The 26,350-nt window shown below is 35.1% G+C and overlaps 1 protein-coding gene across 3 annotated transcripts in view; it reads left to right on the top strand.

The window, feature by feature from the left end:
• Positions 1-26,350, top strand: part of LRRC7 (leucine rich repeat containing 7) — a 496,095-nt gene that overhangs the window by 90,024 nt on the left and 379,721 nt on the right. For all 3 annotated transcript variants that reach the window (XM_045547767.1, XM_045547769.1, XM_045547768.1), the window contains exon 2: positions 7,998-8,095. In XM_045547767.1, the coding sequence (XP_045403723.1) occupies positions 7,998-8,095 (98 nt within the window). The remainder of the gene's footprint in view (positions 1-7,997; positions 8,096-26,350) is intronic.

Raw genomic sequence — 26,350 nt, 5'->3', positions numbered from 1 at the left:
TCCATTCTTGTGATACTTCACTTAGTAGAATGGGCTCCAGCTCTATCCAGGATAATACAAGAGGTGTTAGATCACCATTGTTTTTGTGCCTGAGTAGAACTCCATGGTATACATATATCACGTTTTATTAATCCACTCATGTATTTGCTGGGCACTTGGGTTAATTCCGCATCTTTGAAATTGTGAATTGTGCTGCTATAAACATTCTAGTGCAGATGTCTTTTTTATAGAATGTCTTTTTTTCCTTGGGGTAGATGCCCAGTAATGGGATTGCTGGATCAAATGGTAGTTCTACTTGTAGTTCTTTGAGATATCTCCATATTACTTTCCACAGAGGTTGTACTAGTTTTCAGTCCCACTAGCAGTGTAGGAGTGTTCCTATCTCTCTGCAGCCCCGTCAACATTTATTGTTTGGGGACTTTTTGATAAAAGTCATTCTCACTGGAGATAAGTGATATCTCATTGTGATTTTGATTTGCATTTCCCTGATGATTAGAGATGTTGAGCATTTTTTCATAATGTTTGTTGGCCATTAGTCTGTCTTCTTTTGAAAAGTTTCTGTTCATGTCCTTTGCCCATTTTTTGATAGGATTGTTTGATTTTTTCTTGCTGATTTTCCTGAATTCCATATAGATTCTAGTAATTAGCCCTTTATTGGATGTGTAGCATGCGAATATTTTCTCCCATTCTGTAGGTTGTCTGTTTGCTCTCGTGATAGTTTCCTTGGCTGTGCAGAAGCTTTTTAATTTAATCAGGTCCCATTTATTTATTTTCATTGTTGCTGCAATTGCCTTTGGGGTCTTCTTCAAATTATTTGCCTAGGCCAATGTCTATAAGAGTTTTTCCAGCATTTTCTTCTAGAATTCTTATAGTTTCATGCCTTAGGTTTAAGTCTGTTATCCACCATGAGTTGATTTTTGTGGAAGTGAAAGGTGCAGATCCTGTTTCAGTCTTCTACATGTGGCTATTCAATTTTCCCGATACCACTTATTGAATAAGGATTCTTTTCCCCCAGTGTATGTTTTTGTCTGCTTTGTCAAAGATTAGATGGCTATATGAGAATGGTTTTATATCTGGGTTCTCAGTTCTGTTCCATTGGTCTATGTCTCGTTCTTGTGCCAGTACCATGCTGTTTTAGTTACTATAGTCTTGTAGTATAGCTTGAAGTCTGGCAAATTGATGCCTACCAATTTGTTCTTTTTGCTTAAGATTGCTTTTGCTATAAGGGGTCTTCTCTGGTTCCATACGAAGCATAGAATAATTTTTTCTAGATTTGTGAAATATGATATTGATATTTTAATAGGGATTGTATTGAATCTGTACATCACTTTGGGTAGTATAGACACTTTAACAATGTTGATTCTGCCGACCCATGAGCATGGTATGGTTTTCCACCTGTTTACGTCCTCTGCTATTTCCTTCCTCAGTGTTTCATAGTTCTCCCTGCAGAGGTCATTTACCTCCTCAGTTAAATATATTCCTAGGTATTTTATTTTCTTTGTTACTATTGTGAAGGGTATTGAGTCTTTGATTTGGTTCTCAGTTTGACTGTTGTTGGCATATAGGAATGCTACTGATTTCTGTACATTGACTTTGTAACCTGAGACTTTGCTGAATTTGTTTATCAATTCCAGCAGTCTCATGGCAGAATCTTTGGGGTTTTCTAGATACAAGATCATATTGTCAGCAAAGAGCAATAGTTTGACCTCTTTTGCCCCCATTTGGATGCCTTTGATTTCCTTCTCTTGTCTGATTGCTCTGGATAGGACTTCACCACTAAGTTGAATAGAAGTGGTGATAGAGGGCAACCTTGTCTGGTTCCAGTTCTAAGTGGGAATGCTTTCAATTTTTCCCCATTCAATATGATGTTGGCTGTGGGTTTGTCATATATGGCTTGTATCATTTTTGGGTAAGTCCTGTCTATGCCTATTTTGTTAAGCATTCTTATCATTAAAGGGTGCTGAATTTTGTCAAATGCTTTTTCTGCATCTATTGAGAGGATCATATGGTCTTTGTTTTTGCTTCTATTTATGTGGTGAATTATTCCACAACATTGAGAAGGAAGGAATCCTCCCCAACACGTTTTATGAAGCCAAAATCACCCTGATACCAAAACCAGGAAAAGACACAACAAAAAAAGAAAACTACAAGCCAATATCCCTTATGAATATAGATGCAAAAATTCTCAACAAAGTCCTAGCAAACCACATTCAGGTGCTTATCAAAAAAATAATCCATCACGACCAAGTGGGCTTCATCCCAGAGATATAAATGTTATTCTACTTTAATTTTAACCTTACTTTTAATGTTGGCTTCCCATAAATTATTTCTATTGAGTTTTTATACCTGCAGAAGAGTGAGTCATATGTATTTTCACCAGTCATTTGTCAAATAGGAGCTTTTAGACATGCTGTGCTAATACTGTTGTGACATGTGGTTATTTAAATTTAAATTTAAATAAATTAAAATTCAATAAATTTTTTAAAAGTACAAGTTCAGTTCCTTAGTCACACTAGCCACATTTCAAGCGCCCAACAACTGTGTATGGCTAGCAGCTACTGTATTGGACAGCACAGACATTAAACATTTCTATCATTAAAGAAATTTCTATTGCACAGCCCACATAGTAGTTAATAGATCTGTTGTCAGACACATCTGGATTTATTATAAATCCTGATTTTTTGCACTTAATCCCTATAGGATCCTAAGCAAATCACTTAACATTGTTTGAGACTCAGATTAACCATAGATAAAATAAGGATGACATAGATAATGTATATATAAAGAACCTAACCTAGCACCTGGGACATAATAGGCATATTAGAATACTTATATCTGACACCTTTATTCTCTTATGTTAATTTCCTTATCCTCCATTGAGTCAATCATTCTCCCTCTTCCTCCTCCATACAGTATAAATCCTTATCAACCAGATTCTCTCCCAAATTGCACATCTTTCATTCACTGGCTATACCACTATCCCAGTCCACAATTCTAGATCAGTCCAAACTTGTTCCCTGATCTGAGTCTGCCAAACCTCGTTGGAGGAAATTATTTCCCTACTGAGATTATCAGCCTTATAAATGGACAGTCTCCATGTTCCTCTGGGTGACCTTCAGGCAACTTGGCAAACGTTTGATTTTACCTTTTAGGCTACTCTTTCATTTTTGATAGTTCTTGTCCTAACTGCAATGTCCTTCCCATGCCCTCTCCCCACCTCTGCATTAGTAGATGACTTTATCACCAAAAAGAATCCATTGAACTTGCCTCCCATACATCTCCAAGTGTTTTTATAATACTTATGGGGGATCCCAAATGCCAGTATCTGGACAATTGTAAGGCTAGCTAACTACTTTATAAGTGCCTGATTAACTTTAAGAAATACACCTACCCTTGATAAACACTTAAGCTGATTCCACATTTTAGCCATTGTGAATAATGCTGTAATAAACACAGAAGTGCAAATATCTTCTGGTTACATTTTATGTCTTTGCCTCACCCTGGTTAATGGGTAATACTGTTAAACAGAAGGAGAAAGTTCTAGTGTTCAATAGTGCAATAGGGCAACTATAATTAACAATATATTATATTTCAAAATAGCTAGAAGTTTTCAAATGTTCCCAACAGAAAGCAATGATAAATGTTTCAGGTGAATCATGTCCCAGTTACCCTGATTTGATCATTATATTCTATATGCTTGTATCAAAATATAACATGTGCTCCATGAATATGTACAATTATTATGTATCAATAAAAAATTTAAAAAAATACACCTACCAAGACTTGACCTCAGCATATGGAATGAAAATCTTTAGTACTGGGAAATCAGGTGATTTTGAGACCTAGCTAGATTTGTGAGACATCACCAAGAAAGTTCCAATGCCATTTGCTTATAACCTCTGGTAGCTATTTGAAATTAATCTGACTGCCCTTATTTCTCCCCAACAGTTGAACATATAAGCTGCACTTTTCAGAGCTCTTCAGTGAGTTGTTAGAGTATCTGTCTTGCCTGTGGTCATTTCACTTAATCTCTCTTTGCTGGAATTGTTAACACACTCCCATTGGTGGCTTGCCAATCTCAAGAGTAGCTAGAATAGCTCCTTTGGAGTGTCATGGCTATGCTCCAAAATTTTGTGTCTGGTCATTTTCTGATCATTTAATGCAAACTATAGATCATAGATGACACTGGTGGAAGAGTTCAAGTAACCAGAAGTGTAATTTCAAGAAGATGGAAGTCTCACAATTATATAATAGTTTGGACAGGAACATTGCTCTGTAAAACTTTTGACTTGATTTTAAGTGTGTTTTCCAGTGGACACCATATTTAGCATTCCAAAGAACAAAAAGACTTTTAAAGTTTTTAAATTTTTTTCATCTATTGATGTATCATTTATATAATTTATATTGAATTCCTTTCACCCCAGTTATCTTTTTGGCAATTCTCAAAAAATTTAAAATGTCACTGATAGAAGCAAAGATTTCAGTGACAATACCAAAATGATCAAAAATCAACATGTAATCGGCAGATTAATATACAAACAAATATATATTATATTTATATACATTATTTATAGCATTTATGTATAATTAAATATTAATATAAATATTAATGTTATATTTAATAATTTCACAATTAAATATGCATGAAAAAGTAAAATCTCAGGTATTCAGTTTCCTCATGGAATTATAATGTATAATAGTGAACTCATGATAATAATGGATTAAAAAGCAACTAGAAAGTGGGAAAAGTCAGAAGAGATTGTTTCAATCTCAGTTGAGCCTCTTACTTCCTCTCTGGTCCTACACAAGTTACTGAGGATTTCTGAGCCTTATTTTCCTCATCTTTAATATGTTCTTTCAGAAGATTGTTCAAAGGGTTAAATTAAATAAATGGTAAATAGTAACACATTATAAAATATTTCCGTTGCTTCATCTACAGTCAAAGGTCACTATGAGATTTCAAAATATTTTCTATTAAATAAATTCTCTAAAAAACAAAGTTATATAGCACTTTAGTTGAATCATGAGGATAATGACCCACTTTTATCCATCTTAATATCCTTAGAAGATTATTATTAGTAATTCCTTAAATTATACTGATAAAAAATGAAGTATACTTTATTAAATTCTTCATTTCTGAAAATTGGCAATTCATATACATGGATATTTTGTTTCTCTAATAACCAGAACATTTGTTTAGCCAAATATTTTTTTTCTCTATAGTACCATCGGTTCATTTTTTTTATTAAATGAAAGCCAGCTCTGATATTTTCCCTAAATTATTGGATATTTAAAATATTAGTATATGATCACATTTTTATTTGTGATAATTATGATTAATAATCACTACATTTACTGAGCTCTTGCATTGTGACAGACACAATGCAAAGCATTTTACACGTGTTAACACATTCCTGTGAGGTAGCTAATGTTATTCTCATTGTACTCATGAGAAAATTAAGTCAACAAGTGTGTAACTTTCCCTAAAACTATCCTTTAAGAGACAGAATGAGAGCTTGAGTCCAGGCATTCTGATTCCAGAACGCAGGTTTATCACATTTAAGCTATGCTGCATTGCTAATATCACATTATCTCCTGCACATCTGCTCCAGAGTATTCCCAGAATGCAACCTCTGGGTGCTTCATTCCTGGGAGGCTAACTTGGGGATCTTTGATGCTAATAACAACCATTTAAGTGAGGCTCTCCCAGAGACTTTGGAAGTACTTTCTAACCTGTATTTCAGTTTTTCCAACATACCCTCAACCATAGTTACATAGAAATCAGGTAGATCACTTTTGTTTTCACATATTTGATAGAGAGATAAAAGAAAAATAATAGCCCATTCAAGAGAGTGGTTTACATATATTTCCAACCAATATAAGTTTTCATTTCCCATCAGAGTGTAATCATGATGAGTAAAATTGGTTTTTAAAATTATGCTATAATTTTATGTAGACGTTTGCATGTGCAGGTTATGTTTGCTATATTTGCTATCTTGAGCTTATAAATACTAGTGAATAATTATAAATCCATTTAAATTGTTATTAGATCATCATGGAAATTCGTGCATTTGATGAAACATATAAACAGAATTGTGAATTGAATTAATTCAAGAGTTGGGAACTAGAACATTTTATATAATTTAGTTTACATAGCTAATCCTCATAGTGAAACTGCAGTGTCAGGCCTGGAAACTTAAATCCCACACACCTCCCCACACCACACATACAAAGAGACATGTGTATTATTAAAGCAAATTATGTCTTAAACTCTTCAGGTTCCCATTTGGTTTTCTCTCATTGTAGTATCATCGTCTTGAGAAAAATAACTCTTTTTCTCAGGTGAAATGAGCTTCAAGTGAAACTAAGATTTGTTATCACTACACGTTGAGAAACATTTTTTGCACTTTATAAACATAGGCATAGGTGTATGAGCATGTACACACACTCACACAAACACATAAAACAGCCCCTACATATGAATGGATCAAATTCAGGAAGCATATTTGACATGAGTGTTTTTAAGCACCAATGACAACTTTCCATAGGAGTAGTATTATGTTACTGTTCTACTAGAAAATATCTATCTCATATTTCACACCATTTTTAATATTGCTTTTATGGAATCATCCTTTCCCAATTTCCTTTCCAGATACCAGAAACATAATCCTCTATGTCACCAATCCTAGGAGACCCTCCACCATAGCCATAAAAATCACAGTGTTTTCAATGGTGTACATGCTATCAGCCAGGACAGTTATCAAAACCAGTGATATCCCTGGTTTAGAAGAATCACGTAGAATTTAAGTCATGTTTATATCTTCTTTCTGGATGTCGGTAAAAAAATTTAAAAAAAGAACAACAACAACAAAATGTCATGTTTATATTTTCAAAATGATAAATAAATACTAGGATTTTATCCTGGAACATCCAACAGAGTTTCTTTTTTAATGTTATAGAAATTAGTAGAGTGTGTATTATGGTGCAAAACTGTAAACTTTACTGAAAACAGAAAGTACTGACCACAAAGTACATACTGTTAAAGATGCCCACCCAAGTTGTGTTTGATGAATTTGGTATGTTTTCTGGTTGTCAGCATCACCATAGCACCAGTAACTGGGAAGTACAGTTTATATTAAACTCTTTTTGTAAGAAGTCACAATTATTAGAATTAGAAATCCCTCTCAATTCAGTCATTAACATGGAATGAAAGCAGCAATTCCACTCTTGAAACTGATATTTGAAATTTTGGTGAAAGATATACTCTTTCTTTTTAAAGGGTGACATTAATATTTTTATAAATTTGTTTACTTTGCAAGTAATTACTCTTTAGTCAATAGGTCTCTGTGTTAGTCAGCTTGGGCTGCTGTAACAAAATACCATAGACTATGTGGCTTAAACAACAGAATTTGCTTGTTCACAGATCTGGAGGCTGGGAAGTCCAAGATCAAAGTGCTGGCAAATTTGTTTCCTTATGAAGGCCTTTGTCCTGGCTTGAAGATGGACTCTTTCTCCCTTTGTCCATCTGTGACAGAGAGAGAAAGACGTATGATCTTCCTTCCCTGTCTTATCTTCCTCTTCTTATAAAAACACTAACCTCATCATGGGGGTTTTACCCTCATGACTGCCTCTAAACCTACTCACCTTCCAAAGGCCCCCCGTGCAAATCACAATGGGGTTTGGGGCTGCAAAATATGAATTTGGGGGGAACACATTCAGTCTATAGCAGCCTCTAATTGGAGAATGTGCATGAGTTTCATCCACGTGGTATTTTTAGATTTTTTTACTTGAAATGCTTTGGAAAAGTCAAGCACTCTCTAATTCACCGTAGTCCCTGCGACTTCCTACCATGTAACTTCTTGCCAGATAATCTTAATGGTGTTGTCTATCAAGCATCTGTAGGTACTTGAATTTGTGACTCTTGATTTAGTCCATTTAACTTGTATACATTTATCAAGATTTTGGTATTAAAATATTCTTTTGATTCTCTCTTATAGGATGGAGAACCTAATAAGGGGAAGGAATCCTCCCCAATATCAGAGAAGTCCTTGTAAAGAAGTTCGTGCAGCACTTCGTAAGAGACCTGAAGAGGAGTGTAAGTATGTTTAATAGGATTAACTGTGTTCTAGATAGATTTGGTGAGTAGCACAATGAAATGATGAAAGGGTTAAACTTTAAATGTGTAGTCAAATAATAGAATATTTGTTGAACTGAATTTATTTTTAAAAACAAATTGCCATGTTACCTGAATGTAAGTGCTTAAAACCTTGTTTTCTTAAGAGTGTTCCTCTGGTACTTCAAGATACTTTACTGATAATTGGGTTTCATATTCAAGGGGATAAAAAAGTCTGCACCACATACTAAATCATGCTTAGATATTTATACTGTATATATTAATGGTTTTGAGAAGTCCTGAAGTAAAGAAACTTTTGAAATGTATTTAAAGTCAACATTTTCCAGTTTCCATTTAACCACAGTGCTTTTTTAATTTTTTTTTAAAACTAAGAACTCTTTGAAAACCACTGCATTACATGAAAGCGTAAATATCTGGGGATAAATATAAACCTGTTTGTTGAAGTGAAACATTTGATTTAATTGAATTAAGCAAAAGGTTTTGAAAGATAGATACCATGCATCCTACCATAAAGTCATTTTAGTCCATCCTCAATTTATTAAATATTATAATATTTAAGTGTATGCAGAGATTTTATTCAAATATTTATTGTCTATATATATAGTAGATTGTTAGAGATTTTTTACATACTATTCACATTTTAAGTTTATAAGATGACCTGTAATACTAAATTTCCTCATGTATTTGCATATAATTGTTTTCAGGGAAATAAATTACATTCCATTATGACAAAAATTTATCTGCATTTTGTCCTTTTACAGGAACTTACATTTTACAAAGACCAAGCTAATGTAGTAGGTTCACTGAAGTATACAGTTTAGTACACTTTTAAAATTATATCAGCATCTTAAATTAGTTTCAAGTACACTGCTCTGGGTAAAAACCAAAAATATAAAAGCAGGGCATGGTTCATGGCAAGTTGAATGTTTTTGTTTTGTTTTGTTTTATTTTGTTTTATTATAAAGTCAATAGATAACCTTATTGGGCTGACATATATGTTGTTCAGTATAATATTAATCTTTTAATGGTAGATTTATAGCTTCTAACACTACAAACAATGTTTAATTAAAACTAAAATTTGAAAATGAGGTTAGAATTCATGGGCATTTAAAACAAAAATCATTTATAAGATGTGGACTTTTTCATAAAAGTATTGCTTCTTTTTATTGGATTCATAGGAAAACTTTGGGCTTTCTCCCCCATTCTGATTTAACACAATCAGCTTAGTCTCTGGTATAGTTCTACAGATGCAAAAAAAAACTTAGAAGGGATATTTGTAGCTGTATCTATAGGTAATTCTCAAAGAGTTGCTATTTAACATAAACGAAATGACTTTTGAGGGCTCTTGTACTGAATTGGTCTAGGCCAACGGTTGGCCAACCATAGTTTATTTATGAAATCTAGCCTGATACCTGTTTCTGTTAATACAATTTTACTGAAACACATCCATTACTTATTTATTTAGATATTATATACAACTGCTTTTGCACTGCAAAAGAATTGAATAGTAGTGACAGACACCATATGGCCCACAAATCCAAAAATATTTACATGATTCTTTATGAAAAAAGGGTTTTGAACCCTTGTCTGGGCCAGTGGTTCTCAAAGTGTGGTCTCCAGACCAATAGCAGCACCTGGGAACTTGTTAGAAATGCAAATTCTAGGGCTGTGACCTATACCTTCTGAATCAGAAACTCTTAAATCAGGTCTTAGTAATCTGGATTTTAAGAAGCCTTGCAGGAGATTCTGATGCAAGCTCAAGTTTGAAAACTACTAGCCTATGTCAAATGATTGGTGTCAGATGATATTAAATTAGCTATACAAAAGACAACTAGTGATTGATTGGTATATTTTGTAGTGAAGTTTTATCATTCTCTAACATAAGGTACATTCATTGAGGTATGTAATATAACTGTTGCTTGTGTTAAAAGTTCTCCTCAATTGGACTGTGGCAGTCAGGGCAATCTTTCAAGTATCACCACAGCAACTCAGCTGGACTATGTTATTCAACATGGAAAGTTGTACTGCAAAATGAGAAATCTGCAAAATTATATTCTCTTCCAGAGAGATTTTCATTGTTCTTTGTTAGTATAATGATAAGTTCTTCTTGTCCTGTTACAACCGGTATTAATTCCCTGAGAACAAAGCCACTATCTTTTCTATAATGGAAGCAACATATCGTGGTAGTTAAAACTATTAACATTAGGGACACACAAAGGGTTTATTCTTTAATATGACAATGTAACTAGCTGCAGGATCCAGAATATTACTTTTTTAAATCTAAGATTCAGTAATACTCAGTTGATTTATCTGAAAAACATGGGGATAATGATAGAGCCTACTTTGTAAGATTGTTTTAAGGATTAAGGGAGATATCTATATTAAGTACAGATACTGGGTACTTGGTACAGTACTTGGTACAGAACCTGGGATGTAGCAAGTTTTCTCTCTCACTCCCTTGCTCTCTTTTCTTGTTATTATTTTTCTTCTTATTTCAACCTAAACATTTGTTTGAGGGTATTAACGCATGTTTTTTGAGAGCAGAAATGCAAATCCACAAAAGCAACACCACTATTTTTAGAAACAATAATTCATGGCAAGAAACAGTTTCTAAAGAAATGCCATAAACCTGAAATTCTTGTAACAATGTTACATAATCATTTGTCTGACACAATGGCACCGTTCCTTCCCCATGAGTCTACAGATTCGATATAGGATCTATACCAAGACTTCTTGGTCAACACCCATAGCAAACTGCCATGTTGGAATACTGTGATAAAAAGTCAAATGGTAGAGACTTCCCTGTACTGAGAATTGAAAGGAATGGTGGAACTTGGCTCAGGCTATAGGATTCTCCAGAGTAGGGAAAGCCCTCTGTTATTTGGAGATGTTGTATAAAGGAAGGTTTTGCTAAATCACGTATTTCATAGTTTTATAATTCTTTATACTCTTTTATAATATTTTCAATGTTAAGATCAACATAAGGTCACCAGACATAGCTCGTAGTCAATTATTTAGTGTGAATTATATCTAGTAATGCTGCATTTAGTATAGTCAGGCCAACTTTCAGTAAAAAGAAATTAATTCTTATAGAAGCAAGACTTTTAAACATGCTTAAGTTATTCTCCACTAAAAAACAAAATAAAAACTTTGTCCTTAAAGCCACATCACCATTCAGCTATCGCCCTACACTCTTGTTCTATTCCCAGGCAAACCTCCCAAAAGAGTCATCTATACTCGCTCCATTCACTTACCTCCCACTCATTCCTCCAAACTGGTCCAGTTTGGCTCCTACCCAATCACTCTACTGAAACAGCTTTCATTCAGATCACCATGTTGCTGTAATGGTTTTCTATTGCTATGTAACAAATTACCACAAAATTATTGTTTTAAATTAACATTCATTTATTATCTCACAGTTTCTATAGGTCGGGAGTCCAGGCACTGAGTCCAGGCAGGAGTTCTCTGCTTCAGGGTCTCACCAGGTTTAAGCCTTATCAGAAGCTCAGTTGGGGAAGAATTCACTTCTAAACTCACTATTGGCAGAATTTGTTTCTTTGTGGTGGTATGTGAACAGCCCTGGCTTTTTGCTGGCTGCCAGCTAGAGGCACCTTTTGGCTCTAGAGGGCTTCTGAACTTCCTTGCTGCAGGGACACTCTACTACGTATGGCTGCTTACTGCTTCTTCTCAGGGAGAAAGCCCTGCCTCTCTATTAAGTGCTTTCACCTGACTAAACCAGGCACACCCAAGAGAATCTCAGTTTTGATTAATTAAATATCAACCAATTTGGGATCATAATTACACCATCACCTTTGCATACTCTATTGACTATAAGAAAGTCACAGGCCCTTCTTGCATACAAGGAGAAAGAATTATATATGGCTCAAACATCAAGGGATGCAATGATGATCATGAGGCCATCTTAGAATTCTGCCTACATTTGCTACATCCATCAAGCATTTTTTTCAGTGCCCTTCTTACTTCTCAGCAAGAATCAGTATTATTGATCATTTCTTTCTTTTTAAAACTACCATGGTCTGAATGATTATATCCCTCCAAAATTTGTATGTTAGAACATTAATCGGGTGTCTGGCAGATGTGAGGGGGGAGGGGATGGGTGTATACATACATAATGAACGCAATGAGCACTGCCTAGGGGATGGACACACTTGAAGCTCTGATTTGGGGGGGGTACAAGGGCAATATACATAATGTAAACTTTTGTACCCCTACAATATGCTGAAATAAAAAAAATGTAGAAAAAAAAACCCTATGAACAATGTGATGATATTAGAAGGTAGGCCATCAGGAGGTAAAAATAAAGTGCCATCTGTGAACCAGAAAAGGACCCTTACCAGATGCCAAATCTTGCAGAACCTTGATCTTGGACTTCCCAGCTTCCAGAACTATGAGAAATAAATCATTGTTGTTTGTGAGCTACCTCGTTAATGGTATTTTGTTATAACAGCCTGAACTTCCTAAAACATACTCTAATGACTTTGCTACCATAATACAATACTTCTCTGTTTTTTCTACAATATCTCTCACTACCTTTTTGTATGCTCAAGCTTCTCTTTCTAGCCATTATATATTTGAATTTCAGAAGATAATTTGAAGTCATCATCTTCTTTCCAAATATGCTGTCTCCACAGACAATATTTATATATAAAGTGTCAGTTATTACTATAATCAGATGATTCACAAATTGTTACCTCCCTCTCAGACCTCTCTTCCATTCATCCCCATTTGTACTTGAAACATCATCTTGGATGTGTCAACAATGCCTCAAACTCAGTAAATCCCAAACCAAATCCATGATCTTTTGCTTAAAATCTGAACTTCAGGTGTTTTCTGTCTGAACGCTAGGTGCTGTTAACCCTCCTCATTCAAAATCTGTAAGCCTAGGAGTCATCTTTCATACCTTTCTAGCCCTTTTTCCTGTTATATCCATTCTAATTTCAAGGCCTCTCAATTTTATCTCCTAAGTATTTTGAATTTGTTCACAAATCACCTCTGTAAAGATTCTACCAGATACTCCCATAAAAGGCTTTCTACATACAGTTCTGAAAGTTTTTTTATCTTAAAATGACCCTATGGATTTCCATTGCTCATTGAAGAAAGACAAAAGCCTTACTAGAGTTTGTAAGACTTTGTAGAGTCTAGCCTCTCCCTGCCCTGTCAGTCTGATCTCACACTCTATTCCCTTGCCCTCTGTGCTCCAACCACGACTTTATTGGAATCTGTGATCATATTCAGTGATAGGAGAACAAAATATATATTTTTAAATGATATACAGCCAGAGAGAAAAAATTATCCTGGAAAGTAAGAGTCTACCTTTGGAAAATAATAAATGAAGAAAGTAGAAGAAAAAAAATGAAAGTTTAAAAATTTCAGTAATCATAAGAAGATAAATACTCTAAGAAATAGCTACAAAATAAAAAAATATGGAAAAGCAACAACTTATTTTTAAAAAAAGAAAGAAAAATAAACATTGATGAGGAAGGGAATTATTAAAAAAACTAAACATGAAGAGAAGAATTAAAATCTTTACCAGTGGCAGCAAAAGAAGAATTTATATTGTATAAATATCAGGAATTTGAATTTATATTATATAAATATCAGAAATAATTTATATTGTGTAATTTACACAATATGTATATTATGTATATGTACATATATATGTATAATAATAATTTATATTGTATAAATATCAGGAACAAAAACTGAAATCACTCCATGAATACAAAGGAAAGATGACCGAATAATAAATAATGAAGGGAAACAAAGATGTACATGGAAAAATAGAGAATGAAAGTCCAACATAAGAATTATATGTTTTCCTAAGACAGAAATCAGAACAACTCAAAGAAAAATATAAGCAGAGACTTGACTGAATGTAATTTTTAAAATTATTAAAACATCTGATTGCATATTAAAATGTCTTATGGTGTAACGTACAAAAATCAGTTAAATAAGATCCATACTCAGATATACCCAGACAAACATTTTAATTCTCAGAAGAAAGAACTCTGTCTTATTCACTATTGTATCAACAACCCATAACACATTGCCTGGCACTTAGGAGGTGTTTAATACATATTTTAGAATGAATGGAAAATGGGTGAAGAAATTAATTACTTGACTTCAAAAGTGAATATGCACCACAAAAGTCTGCTGGAAAGAAAGAAAGAGATGGGTAGGCAAGAGAAAGAAAGAGAAAGAGAGAAAGGAAGGGAAAAAAGGGGAAGAAAAAGAGAAAGGAAGGGAGGAAGGCAGGGAGGGAGGGACGAAGGGAGGGGACCTCAAACTTTTGATTCTGGATTCTATGGCATAGACTCACCTTTCCCTGCTCCTTTTCTAAATGTACCTAAACACCCTGGAAATTATTCAACAGACCATGAGAAAAGGACTCTGAATATCTGAAAGAAGAAAGCAGACTGGCTGAAGCTTCAGGACTTGAGGAAAGACATCATGGTGCATTCCTTGGATTTTCTTTTTATCTCCGAGACGTCCCTGGACTGGGCCCCAGAGAGGCCTGCAACCTGGTGCTGTCAACAGGCATAAAGAAAAGAAGAATAAAAAGCAAGAGAATCTTGCTTTCAGTTCAGAGTACTGAGAGAGGGGAAAAACCACAGAGAGCCCCAACCTCTATTCTAGAATCCTGATCGACAGACAGTACAATTCACCTGCAGCAGCAGAATAGTAAGGCTCCAGGCCAGCCCAGCTCTGTTCTCCCTGTTAGCAGACCTATCTGGTGACTATGGCAGCAGCAGTGAAGCCCTGTGTCTTCCTACCCTCCAGCCAGTGTCATAAGAAGACCCAGGCCCACTAGCTTCTCTGTCTTCCCAGAAGGCTACCCAGCACCATTAGGGAACCCAAAGATGCACGTTCAGTCCTGGCAGATGACACCAGCAGAGTCTGAGCAGAAGTCAATGCCAGAAGAACAAAGCAGACCAGAACAGCATTAGCATTATAAGAGATCAGAAAACTGTCCTAGGAGCTAAAGCCCGCAAAAGTAGTCCAGAACCTGTAAGGTATACAGGGTTAAGTGCCTGCTAAAATGAAAAATTTCAATAAATTAAGAGTCTCATAACATAATAACCAAAATATTCAAGATACAATTGAATATCACTCATCATGCCACAAACCAGAAAAGCTACAATCTGAATGAGAAAAGACAGTCCACTGACCCCAATACCAAGAAGAATTAGATGTTGGGATTATCTGACAAGAAAATTGAAGCATCCATCATAAAAATGCTTCAAGAGACAATTACATAGTCTCTTGAAACAAGTGAAGAAAAACAGAAAATCTCAGCAAAAAAGATAGAAGTTATAAAAAAGAAACAAATGGAAATTATATAACTGAAAAACATAATTACCAAAATAAAAATCTCACTTAACGAACTCTATAGTGGAGTGAAAACATCAGAAAATAGATTAAGTGAACACAAAGACAGCTTAATAGAATTTACTCAATCTAAGCAACAAAGAATATAGACTAAACAAAAATGAATAGAGCCTCAGTAATTTGTGGAAAAATTACAAAACATCTAATATTTGCATCATCAGTGTCTCAGGAGAGGAAAAGGAATATGGAAATGAAAAATGTATTTGAAGAAGTAATTATTGCAAATTTCCCCAAATTGGCCAAAGGCATAAATCTAAATCCTCAAGAAGCTGGGTGAACTCCAAAGAAGATAAATCCTAAAAACCCACACCGAGCCATTTCATGATTAAACTTCTGAGAACTAAAGACAAAGAAAAATCTTAAAAACAGCCAGAGAGAAATAACACATTACATATAAAGGAACATCAATTCAAATGACAGTGTATTTTCCATCTGAAACCATAGAGGCCAGAAGGAAATGACAATACATTTTCAAGTATTATAAGAATTGTCAACCCTAAATCCTCTATCCAACTCAACCATTCTTCAGCAATGAAGGAGAAATAATCATTCTCAGATGAAGGAAAACTAAGAGATTGGTTGCTAGCAAATGGCTAAACAAAATTCTCCAAACAAAATGATAATAGAAGAAGACTTGTACCTTCAGTAAAGAAAGAACAATACAATGTAAAAAAATAAATGTAAGCATAATAGACTTTCCTTTACCTCATTTTTCATGGCTGAAGCAAAAACCGTAACATTATCTGATGTGCACAATGTATGTATAGGAAATAATTAAGATAATTATATTTAAAAGGTAGAGAGGGGAAAGGAACCTAAATGTAAGTAAGGTTTCTCTACTTCACTTGAAGTGGTATAACAGTGATGCCAGTAGACTGTAATAAGTTTATATATATATATGCATATATATATATGTATGTGTGTGTGTATAAATAACTAGAGCAACCACTAAGAAAGCTATGAAAATAATATACTCAAAAACATTACAAATGAATCAAAATTGAACTAAAAATATGTTCAAGTAACATACAGAAAGGCAAGGTAAAAGAAACAGAGGAACGAGAAACTAAGGGAACAGAACAGAAAACAAATAATAAAATGGCAGACAATTTTGACATATCAATAATTACATTAAGTATAAATGATATAATTACCATGGTTAAAATACAGAGCTTGTCAGACTGGATAAAAGACCAAGACTAACTATATATTGCCTATTAAAAAATGCTCTTTAGATGCAAAGACACAGATTAAATATAAAATGATGGAAAAAGATATACCATGCTAAATTAATTAAATGAAAGCTAGAATGACTATAGGAAAAAGTAAGTTCAGAGCAAAACATAATACAAGGGCTAAAGAAGGTCATTTCATAATGATAAAGAGGTTCATCAAGAAGATATAACAACCCAAAAAGTATATGCCCTCAACTTATTTTCATAAATTCGTATTTTCTGGGACTTTGTTTCGTTAGCTTTGCCATAATGTCTTTTTATTCAGTTTTTATCAACCCAATTTAGTTTTCAATACTTTAGAAATTCTTGGTAGCATAATTATTGGTTGTGATCTGCTTAGGAAAAGAAGCTATTGTTTTCATACAGAGAAATATTTATGTAGGTATAATTTTTCCTCAAATTGACCAGAGTCAATATTATGGACATTAAAAATACACAAAGCCTGTCTATAGAATTTCTAAATAACAAGCATTCATTGAAGAGTTTTGGTGTTTTCATTTTTTATCTTCTTATAAAATTTAAATTCCTGATAATTCTATCCTTACGGCAGTGATATTATACTTTTCCTTAATGTAAATAATCCATTTAATATTAATATTAGCAAGAGAGAACACTTAAAATTATCTTGTTTTAAGATAACTGAATGTTACCCTTTCAAATATCAAAATATTCTAATATTAACCAGTTTGGTAAAAATCATTATGATCAGTCACATTCCTGCCTTCATATTAGAAACCACTGAATATGATTTAACCTTTTCCTGATGACTCAAGGACAGTTTTATAATCTTCCGTTATTGTAAAGTGTGATAATAGAATTCTGTCTGTGTGCTTCCCTCCATATCAAGTTGTCAGCTGTCACTTTTGCTGTGACTATTCTTGCTTTATTCTTTTGACATTCTGTTTTCCATTTTAGTTTTCTCCTTTAAGAGCTGGGAAATCTGACAAACCATTCTTCTTAAGTATTGTATAAATATGTATCAATGAATCATGGATTGAAAATCAATCAAGCCTTAGATGCTTTCTGGTAAACAGAGTGAAAAAAGTGGGGAGCATTAGTGCAATGTAAGGAGTAGGGTTCATTAGTGTAAAAGATCCTGGAGCTACTCCTCTTCCAGTTGCCTTCATCTCAGGTCTGTGCTGGGCCCCCAGTTACTTGTGTTCTTCACTGGGTCCTTATTTCTAAGCCACATCCCGATGACTCAACTATGATGTTGATGCTAATGCTGCTGTGATCAGGAGCTTAGGCAGTGGTGTTGGGGTATAGGGGCGGGAGGGGGAAATTCATATCTACTAAGGAAATTTGACAGTTCGTATAACCACAAGTTCAGAAATAAGGTCAACTTCAGGACTCCACCCTTCTCTGTGTCAGCTTTATCCTCAGGTTGGTAGCTTGATGTTATATAGTTATAGACCTCACACATGTGCATAACAATTTGCAAAGGAAGAAATATTGAGCTTCTTTTGATGCAAAAAAGAAAAACCTCCCGGAAGCCCCTGGAAAATATTCCCTTCTCTATCAATTTCATTGGCCTAAATGGGGTTACATCCCCTTCCTGTATCATTACTGTACACCACAAAGATGGTATGTGCTCATTGGCTTAAGCCTGTTATGCTGGACCAATAAATTTCAAGAGCTGGTGTAGTATTAAAGGTAATCTTAGATTATGTATTTGCCATTTTGCCTAGCGTAAGTAATTGAGCAGGTAAGGTTACTTAACACTATATCCTGTAGTTTGCTTGCATTATATTTGTCTATACATACTCAGACATACCATAGTATTTTAGAGTTGTGAATAGGAGCAAGAGGCAGGAGCTGGTACTTCGGATATCAGGAATCTGGGCACAATTATTAAGGCGACTTCCAGGCACCTATCTATCATTCAGTGTTCTCTTTTCCTGTTTGAGCCCTGCAGTTTGTGGGCAGTTTGCATTGTCATTATCTTCAGTTTCTCCTTTAACTTCTTTAATATAGTTTCTTTCCATTTTAACACTAGACCCACTTCCCCTATATCTCTTTCTCATTCTACAGCCAGCCCTTCTTCCTTTAAACCTTAAACAATTATTAGTCATATTTTACAGATAAGGCTACAGGAGCTCAGAAAGGTTCAGTAGTTTATGTAATGTCAGATAGCTAATAAGTGGCAAAGCTGGGATACAAACCTAAGTTTGACTCTAAAAGCTATCTTATTCCTCCTGTTACATGCTCTCTGCCTACACCATGCTGTGTCCTCATTTTACCTCTCTAGGATTCATCTTCTGCTTAACTCTTAAATTTTTTTTAACATAAAAACTTATACATGCAAAGAAATGCATATAACATGTATGTATAGCTTAAAAATTATAAATAAATGTTCATGCTACAATATCAGGGACACTGAATTAAACATTCCTACTCAGATCTGCTTATGTCTTTAGTTAGGTGCATCATTCCAGTCTTCCCCATACTTCATTCCTTAGGTTCTTTTTTAAAGTGTGTATTTAAGTTCTGCAACAAAACCAAAAAAATAAAATACATGATTTTAGTAAAAAGGGACGTGAGAAACAAGTGGTAAGTGATTGTTCATTGTCTCTAATAGGAAGCTAGAACATTTTATTAAATATTATGTTTATTAAATATTATGCTTTGTATTAATATCTTGGATTATGGTTAAACAGTGTCATAACAATCAATTAACAACTGAGTTGTACTCAGTTGAATTTTATCTGCATGCCCAAAAGTAATACATTTAATTAACTACTTGTTTTAGCATAATGTAAAAATAAGATTAAAGGGAGATTAGATCAAATGAGATTCACAGCCTAAACATTCTTGGACCTTTAGAAAATTGAAATCAAGCTAATACAAACTTCGTACTTATTGAAGTATTTTAGATGTATTTAGACAGCTTTACCATTCAAGGTAGTAATGAAAATTTAGGCAAAGAACTTACCAAGAGTATGTCTTAAGCTTTTCTCTGGAAGGTCTGTAGGTTTGGTCCAACTTCCTTAGTTATTTTGCAGCCACATTCCTCCTGAGATGCTACATAGGGTACAATTTTAGAAAAGATCCATCAGCACTTATTTCCCTAGCACCTCTGGCCTAGCAAATCATTCATCAGTGTTAGGGCTTGAACTCCCACTGGACTTTTTTTAAAAACACAAATGTCTCTGAGGAGTAACTCATCAAACTCCTCAACATAAAAGCATTTTCAGATCACTGGCCTCAAAAACTGGAAGGAATCAAACAGGAAGAGATCTTTGAATGCCTGGGAAGAAGTAAGGAAAAGTCAGAAGACATATATTTGAGTGAGGGATTTGAAAAGTAAATTTCAACTACTATATATTTTTGCCAAGGGTTGGTTTTGCTATCTGATGAGGGACTTTTTCAAATAAAATTTCAGCCTTTTCCACATCCTTCCTCTCATTTTAGTAGTAACTGTCTTGTTATTTTTCCCTCCTGTCTGAAAACATCCCTGATGCCTTTTCTCTTCTTGGCAGAGAGCAAGACCTCTGCCCTCTCTGTTCCTGAAACATTTTGAACAGGTTCTAATGTAGTACTTATCTCACTGTATTTTATCCTGTTGTTTGCATGTCTATTTCTTCCCCATTCAGTTGTAAGTTGCTTAAGGGCAGGTAGACACATCTTATTCATATGTCTATCACTAGCATTAAGTAAAACATTTGGTTTACAGTCATCACTCATAAAAATTTACAAAATAAAAAGGAATGAATTGTAAAAGATACAACTTGGTTCATGTTACAGTAGTTGTAGTTGAAAGTATGGTTGGAGTTCAAATGTATAAAATAGATAACATTCATTTTCCAGAACAATTTTGTGACCAATTGAGATATTGACAAAATGTCAGACACTTAGAGATCAAGCATCATGTTTATTATTTATAAAGGCTAGATTGAAGAACACAATTGGGATGTTTGGCAACACTGGTGCTCTTCATAGTATACTCCAGAAATGGGCATGCTTATCTATCTAGCTAGGATCTATCCACAGCAGTATGGAAAAACCATAGACCTCCTTTTTAGGGGAAGAACTCCTATGAAACTTACAGCATTAAGAAGCAGATTAATGTAGAGTGTCTTTCCTGAAGCAACTCTATCCCAAAGAAAGATGGAGGAAGGGACTGGGCTAAACATATGCCTAGTTCTTCTCCAAAATTTATTAACCAGGTAAATCATTACACTTCCTAACAGGAGTTAGACATTAGAGTATTTGGGAGTCAGCGTATTTGGGAAATCCCTCCACACAGAAGATAGATGAGTGCATAATAAGCGTTCTAACTTCCAAAGTTCCCTAGAATTTTTGTCTCTTAAGCCATTGGGCTTAAACATTAAGCCCTTAGACAACTAGGGGGACTTTTATTAGGGTAGCCTCTACCCAGGTATCAATTCCTAGTTTTTCATGGGATCATTGGAAGCAGAGAGGAAAAGCAGTATATATTTAACTCCAAAACCACTCTGAACCAAAGTCTTGGCACTCATTTCATGTGCTACTGTCACCTCAGATCATGTCCTACATGGTTGTCGAAGCTACTGCAACAGGATAAAATTACATTCACTTATTCAACAAATCCTGATTGAATATATGCTGTATGCTTCTCCCTCTTCTGGGTGTGATGGTTAATTTTATAGGTCAACTTGACTTGGCCACGGGGAGGAGCTCAGAAATCTGGTTAAACATTATTCCTGGGTGTGTCTATGAGGGGTTTCCAGAATAGATTAGCATTTAAATTGGTGGCACCCCCTGATGTGGGCCCTTCCTAAAGCAGATGGCCCTCCCTAATGTGAGCGGGGATCATCCAGTCCATGAGGACCTGAATAGACCAAAAATGTGGAGAAAGGCTGAATTCATCTCTCCCTGACTGCTTGAGCAGGCACATCATTCTTGACCTGTCCTTGGTGCTCTTGGTTCTCAGGCCTGCAGACCTGGAACGGAATTGGTTTACTGTCTCTCATGCTTTCAAACTACACCACTGGCTTTCCTAGGTCTCCAGCTTGCAGACAGTAGATTGTGGAACTTCTCAACCTCCGTGGTTGCATGAATCCATTCCTTACAATAAATCTCATTTATATATTAAGTTCTGGAGAATTCTAAAACTCGGACCAATATACATGGAGAAAAAAATTTAAAATCCAAAAAGGGCAAACATTACCATTCTCAACAGAGTTATGTTCTCATTGGGGAAAGCAGACGTTAAACAAAATTAACAAGTTGATTCACACTATGGAAAAAATGGGGCAAATTTGTAGTCTTTATAAGTGAGGGCAATTTCAAGTAGGGAGAATAGAATAGGCTTTGCACAGAGGATAACATATGACAAGGGAGTGAAAGAGTTAGCTACGCCAGTTTACTAACTGTCTAGAATCCATGATTTGTGCATTTAAACTCAACTGGGAAAACTCTCCTATCTTGAGGCTGATTTTGGTATAATGCATTATGATATGGGAGATTAGTCATCTATACATATTGTTTCCTTTCTGAGAGAGAGCTTCTGAAGACAATTTTGCCTTTTTGAAAAGTTTAGAAACTTGCAGTGGTGAACACCCAAGTCATCAGAGCTTGTTTGCAGTCCCTTTTTTTCCTGTGCAATATTTTCAAAACTTTAAAATTTGTTTTCCCCCTTTGAGCATCGAGGGTGGACTGACTGTAAGTTGGTCTAATGGCACGGTTTCTACAAAGTCTGGTGAGCAGCTGTCTTTGGAACCCTAGTGGCTGTTGCCACGTACATCGCTGTGGAACTACTGATGCTCACACAACGTTGATCATTCTCATCTGAAGAATTAATCTCAACATACTCCTGACCTAAAGCAGCCATTCATATTTCAGAAATGTGTACCCCTAGGACCTGAGGAGGATAAGCATCTGCTTATTCAGGAAACTTTCTTTCCTCAATAGTAGAATTTCTTTCTGCTATATCTTTTTTACAGAAATGAAAAAGGCACAGTGTTTTCTCTCTCTCTGTTGTTCTGTTTTTAGGGTAGGGTTGCCATATAAAATAAAAGACACATGATTAAAATTGGGTTTTGGATAAGCAACAAGTAATTTTTTAGTATAAGTTTGTCCCATGTAATATTTAGGGCACACTTATACTAAAAAAATATTCACTGCTTATTTGAAACTCAGGTTTGATTGAGTGTCTGTATTAGTCAGGGTTCTCAAGAGAAACAGAACCAATAGGATGTGTGTGTATATATAGAGAGAAAGAAAGATTTATTTTAAGGAATTGGCTCCCATGATTTTGGAGGCTGGCAAGTCTAAAATCTGCAGGGTAGTCTGGCAGGCTGGTGACCCAAGGAGAAGTGGATGTTGCAATTTAAGTCTGAAGGCTGTCTGCTGGCAGAATTCCTTTTTTCTAGGGAGAGGTCAGTCTTTTTCTGTTAATGTCTTCACCTGATTGGATTAGGCCCATTGGCATCGTGGAGAGTAATCTATTTTACTCTAAATCCACTGATATAAATGGTAATCTCATCCAAAAACTCCCTCATAGAAACATCCAGAATAAGGTTTGGCCAAATATCTGGGCACTTTGGCCCAGCCGAATTGACATATAAAATTAACCATCACAGATGTCCTTTATTTTTATTTTCTAAATCTGGCAACCCTATTTCAGGGGCTCCAAATTGAATTTCTAAAAGTTTAAATTGTTTTCATGGTTGATCTTTCTTTCTTTCTTTACCAATGCAAAATTAGTACTATTTACTGGTACCTTGTTTTTTAGTTGTTCATTGCTTTCAGATCCAAACACATATTTTTCTAACATATTTCCTTAAATGTTGTCTGATGAGGTCCTGCATATGAGAGATAAATCAGTAAGTTCTTAGTCTTACAAAAGCCTCCACTGTTCAAACAAATGATATCCATCCTTACCTGCCTGGGTTGGATAACCCCATCTAGGAGGAAATTTCCCATTAAGTCAGCATGAAACCCAAGCCTGGACTTGATCTCTCACTGCTCTGCCTGCCTTTTCCTATAATATGCCTCTTGTAATATGTCTCATCTTACTGGATTTTCCCGAATTCCTTACATTTATGGAGTATTCCTTTGGACAAGGCAATACCTGTACCCTCTCCTATAATGATTTTATCATTTTAAATATTTTAAAAATATGCTTTAAATATTTTGTGTTGATTTCCTGCCTTCTTCAATCTGTCTGTATTTTCTGGACTCTTTGTATAGAGTCCTAAGTCTTCAAGCTATAGTTCACCAGTTGCTGTCACTCTGGATTTGCTGTAGGTTTAAAAGGCCACATTCTCGGTAGGTTTTCCCTAATTCTGCTCCCTCTTAGAGGTTCATTCCAGACATTTCAGACTGCCCTATTAAATTGTCTCTCGGCTTCAGTTAGATTTCTTTAAGTTCCAGTGACAATTTTTTGACCTGGTAACAGCTGAAACATCTCCCATTTTTCTACTGGCTTTAAAAAAAAAAAAATTATTCATTTCCTCTAGATTTTCTAGTTGGTGTGCATAGACGTGTTCATAGTAGTCTTCATTTGTATTTCTGTTGTATCAGTTGTAAAGTCTCCTTTTTCATTTCTGATTGAGCTTATCTGAATCCTCTCTTTTCTTGCTTAATCTAGTCAGTGGTCTGTCAATTTTGTTTGTCTTTTAAATGAACCAACTTTTCATTTATTGATTCTTTGTAATTTTTTTTTTGGTTTCAATTTCATTTAATTCTGCTCTGATCTTTGTTATTTTTCATCTTCTGCTAGCTTTAGGTTTGGTTCTTGTTTTTGTAGTTCTTTGAGTTGTGACATTAGGTTGTTCATTTGTGATCTTTCTGTGTTTTTGGTGTTGGCATATAGTGCTATGAATTTTTCTCTTAGCATTACTTTTGCTGTATCCCAGAGATTTTGGTAGTGTGTGTCACCATTGTCATTCAATTAAAAAATTTTTTATTTCCATCTTGGTTTTGTCATTGATCCAGAGATCATTCAGAAGCAGTTTGTTTCTGATCCCTTTTAAATCACTGATCTGGCTGGGGGATTCAAAATGTGTAGAACCTAAACTTAGCTAGCATAGAACAGTCAGGAATAGGTTAGAACATATATCCTGAAACCACGCTGCCTGTGTATGAATGATAGCTTTATCATTTACTAGCTGTATGACTCAGGCAATGCACTAAATCTCCCTGTGCCTCAGTTTTCGCATTGGAAATGATATGGATTAAATGAGTTAAAATAGGTAAAGCATTTATAATAATTCCTGGCTTATAGTAAACACTATATAACTATTTGCTATTATTATTCTTTTGTAAATTCTGCATAAACTGATCTGGCTTTAGAATATTACATCTATACCTTGCTGTCTCTACTGAAATCTGTATTTGAGCATCCCCTTATACTTGTGAGTATATCCAGTTCTTTTGCTGGCCTAGCAGAAATTCACATTAACCTTGTACTTCCGTGTCTTTTCTCCACATCATTGGACAAGAAACCAGAGTAAACTAGTTATGCTGTGAGAGACTTCCACCTACTGTGAGGCTGGCTTCACTTTTCATAAAATGGTAATGCTAGCTAGCCGCTGGAAAATAATGACCCAGGAGCTTAGCAACACATCCAGCTACCTCACTTAAGCCAAAGGAAAGAGAGAAGCAAAAGAGGAAGAAAGGGACAGAGACCAAGAAAACTCTAGGGAACTCAGTAGGAGTTGTTCATGGGTATTCTTTCTCAAGTGCCACCATTAATATGATTCAGTTCCAAAGATTTGAAATAACTATCTCTCCATTTCAAGTATTTTTTCTCAGCAGAGAGAGAACTTGACTAGCCCAAGACCAGTGTTATGCTACCTTGTGTTTCAAGACTATTCCCAGAAAGAAGGAATCCTTGCATGACAGACAACCCCCCAGGAGGTGTCCACTGTAGCTTGGAGCCCATGACTGTCCTGTGCCCCCTTGTGGCTTCCTCTCTGTTGTTAGCTTTGTCCATCCTTGACTTCTGACCTGCTGTAGCCCTAGCTGCAAAACCACAAGTGATTTGCAGCAGCCTCAAGATTTTTTTTTAATTGTACTAGATCAAACTGTACTTGTGGCTTTAAAAATGATGGACAAAAGGTACAGACCAAGCCTCCTTCCTCTCTAAATTGTCAAATCAATTGTACATGTAAGGAACTAAGAAGTGTGTCAGTTAGAACACCAGTGTATTTCCAGTGTTTCAGGCTCATTGGAGTAAATAAATATAAGCCCCTACCCTGCTAAAGCAGAAATACTATTAACAGAGTGTCATGTTGTTAGTTTTGCTTCACTAGACTCTTAGCACTGTGGAAACTGGGACTCTGCCTCTGTTGCTCTCAGCAATACCACTAACACTGAGCCCAGTGCCTAGCACATGGAGATGCTTGGTAAATACTTATTCATTGAGTGAATGAATTAGTGAATAGTGGAAGGCATATTCATTAAAAAAAATACACTTCCATTTTTGTTCTCTTATCTTCCATATTAAATGAAAAGGAAAGTCATTAAAATGATAACATTTTAAAGCCAGTTATATATTTATGAATTCCATAAATTCATAAGGCTGTTTTCATATGTAGAATATGTAAGTGTTCCTATGAAATAAAAGTCCTAAAGACAAGAAATT

The sequence above is a fragment of the Lemur catta genome, chromosome 3 (assembly GCF_020740605.2).
Source record: "Lemur catta isolate mLemCat1 chromosome 3, mLemCat1.pri, whole genome shotgun sequence".
Taxonomy (NCBI): Eukaryota; Metazoa; Chordata; class Mammalia; order Primates; family Lemuridae; genus Lemur; species Lemur catta.
The sequence above is the reverse complement of the archived record's forward strand: the minus strand, read 5'-3'. Positions and strand labels throughout refer to the sequence as shown.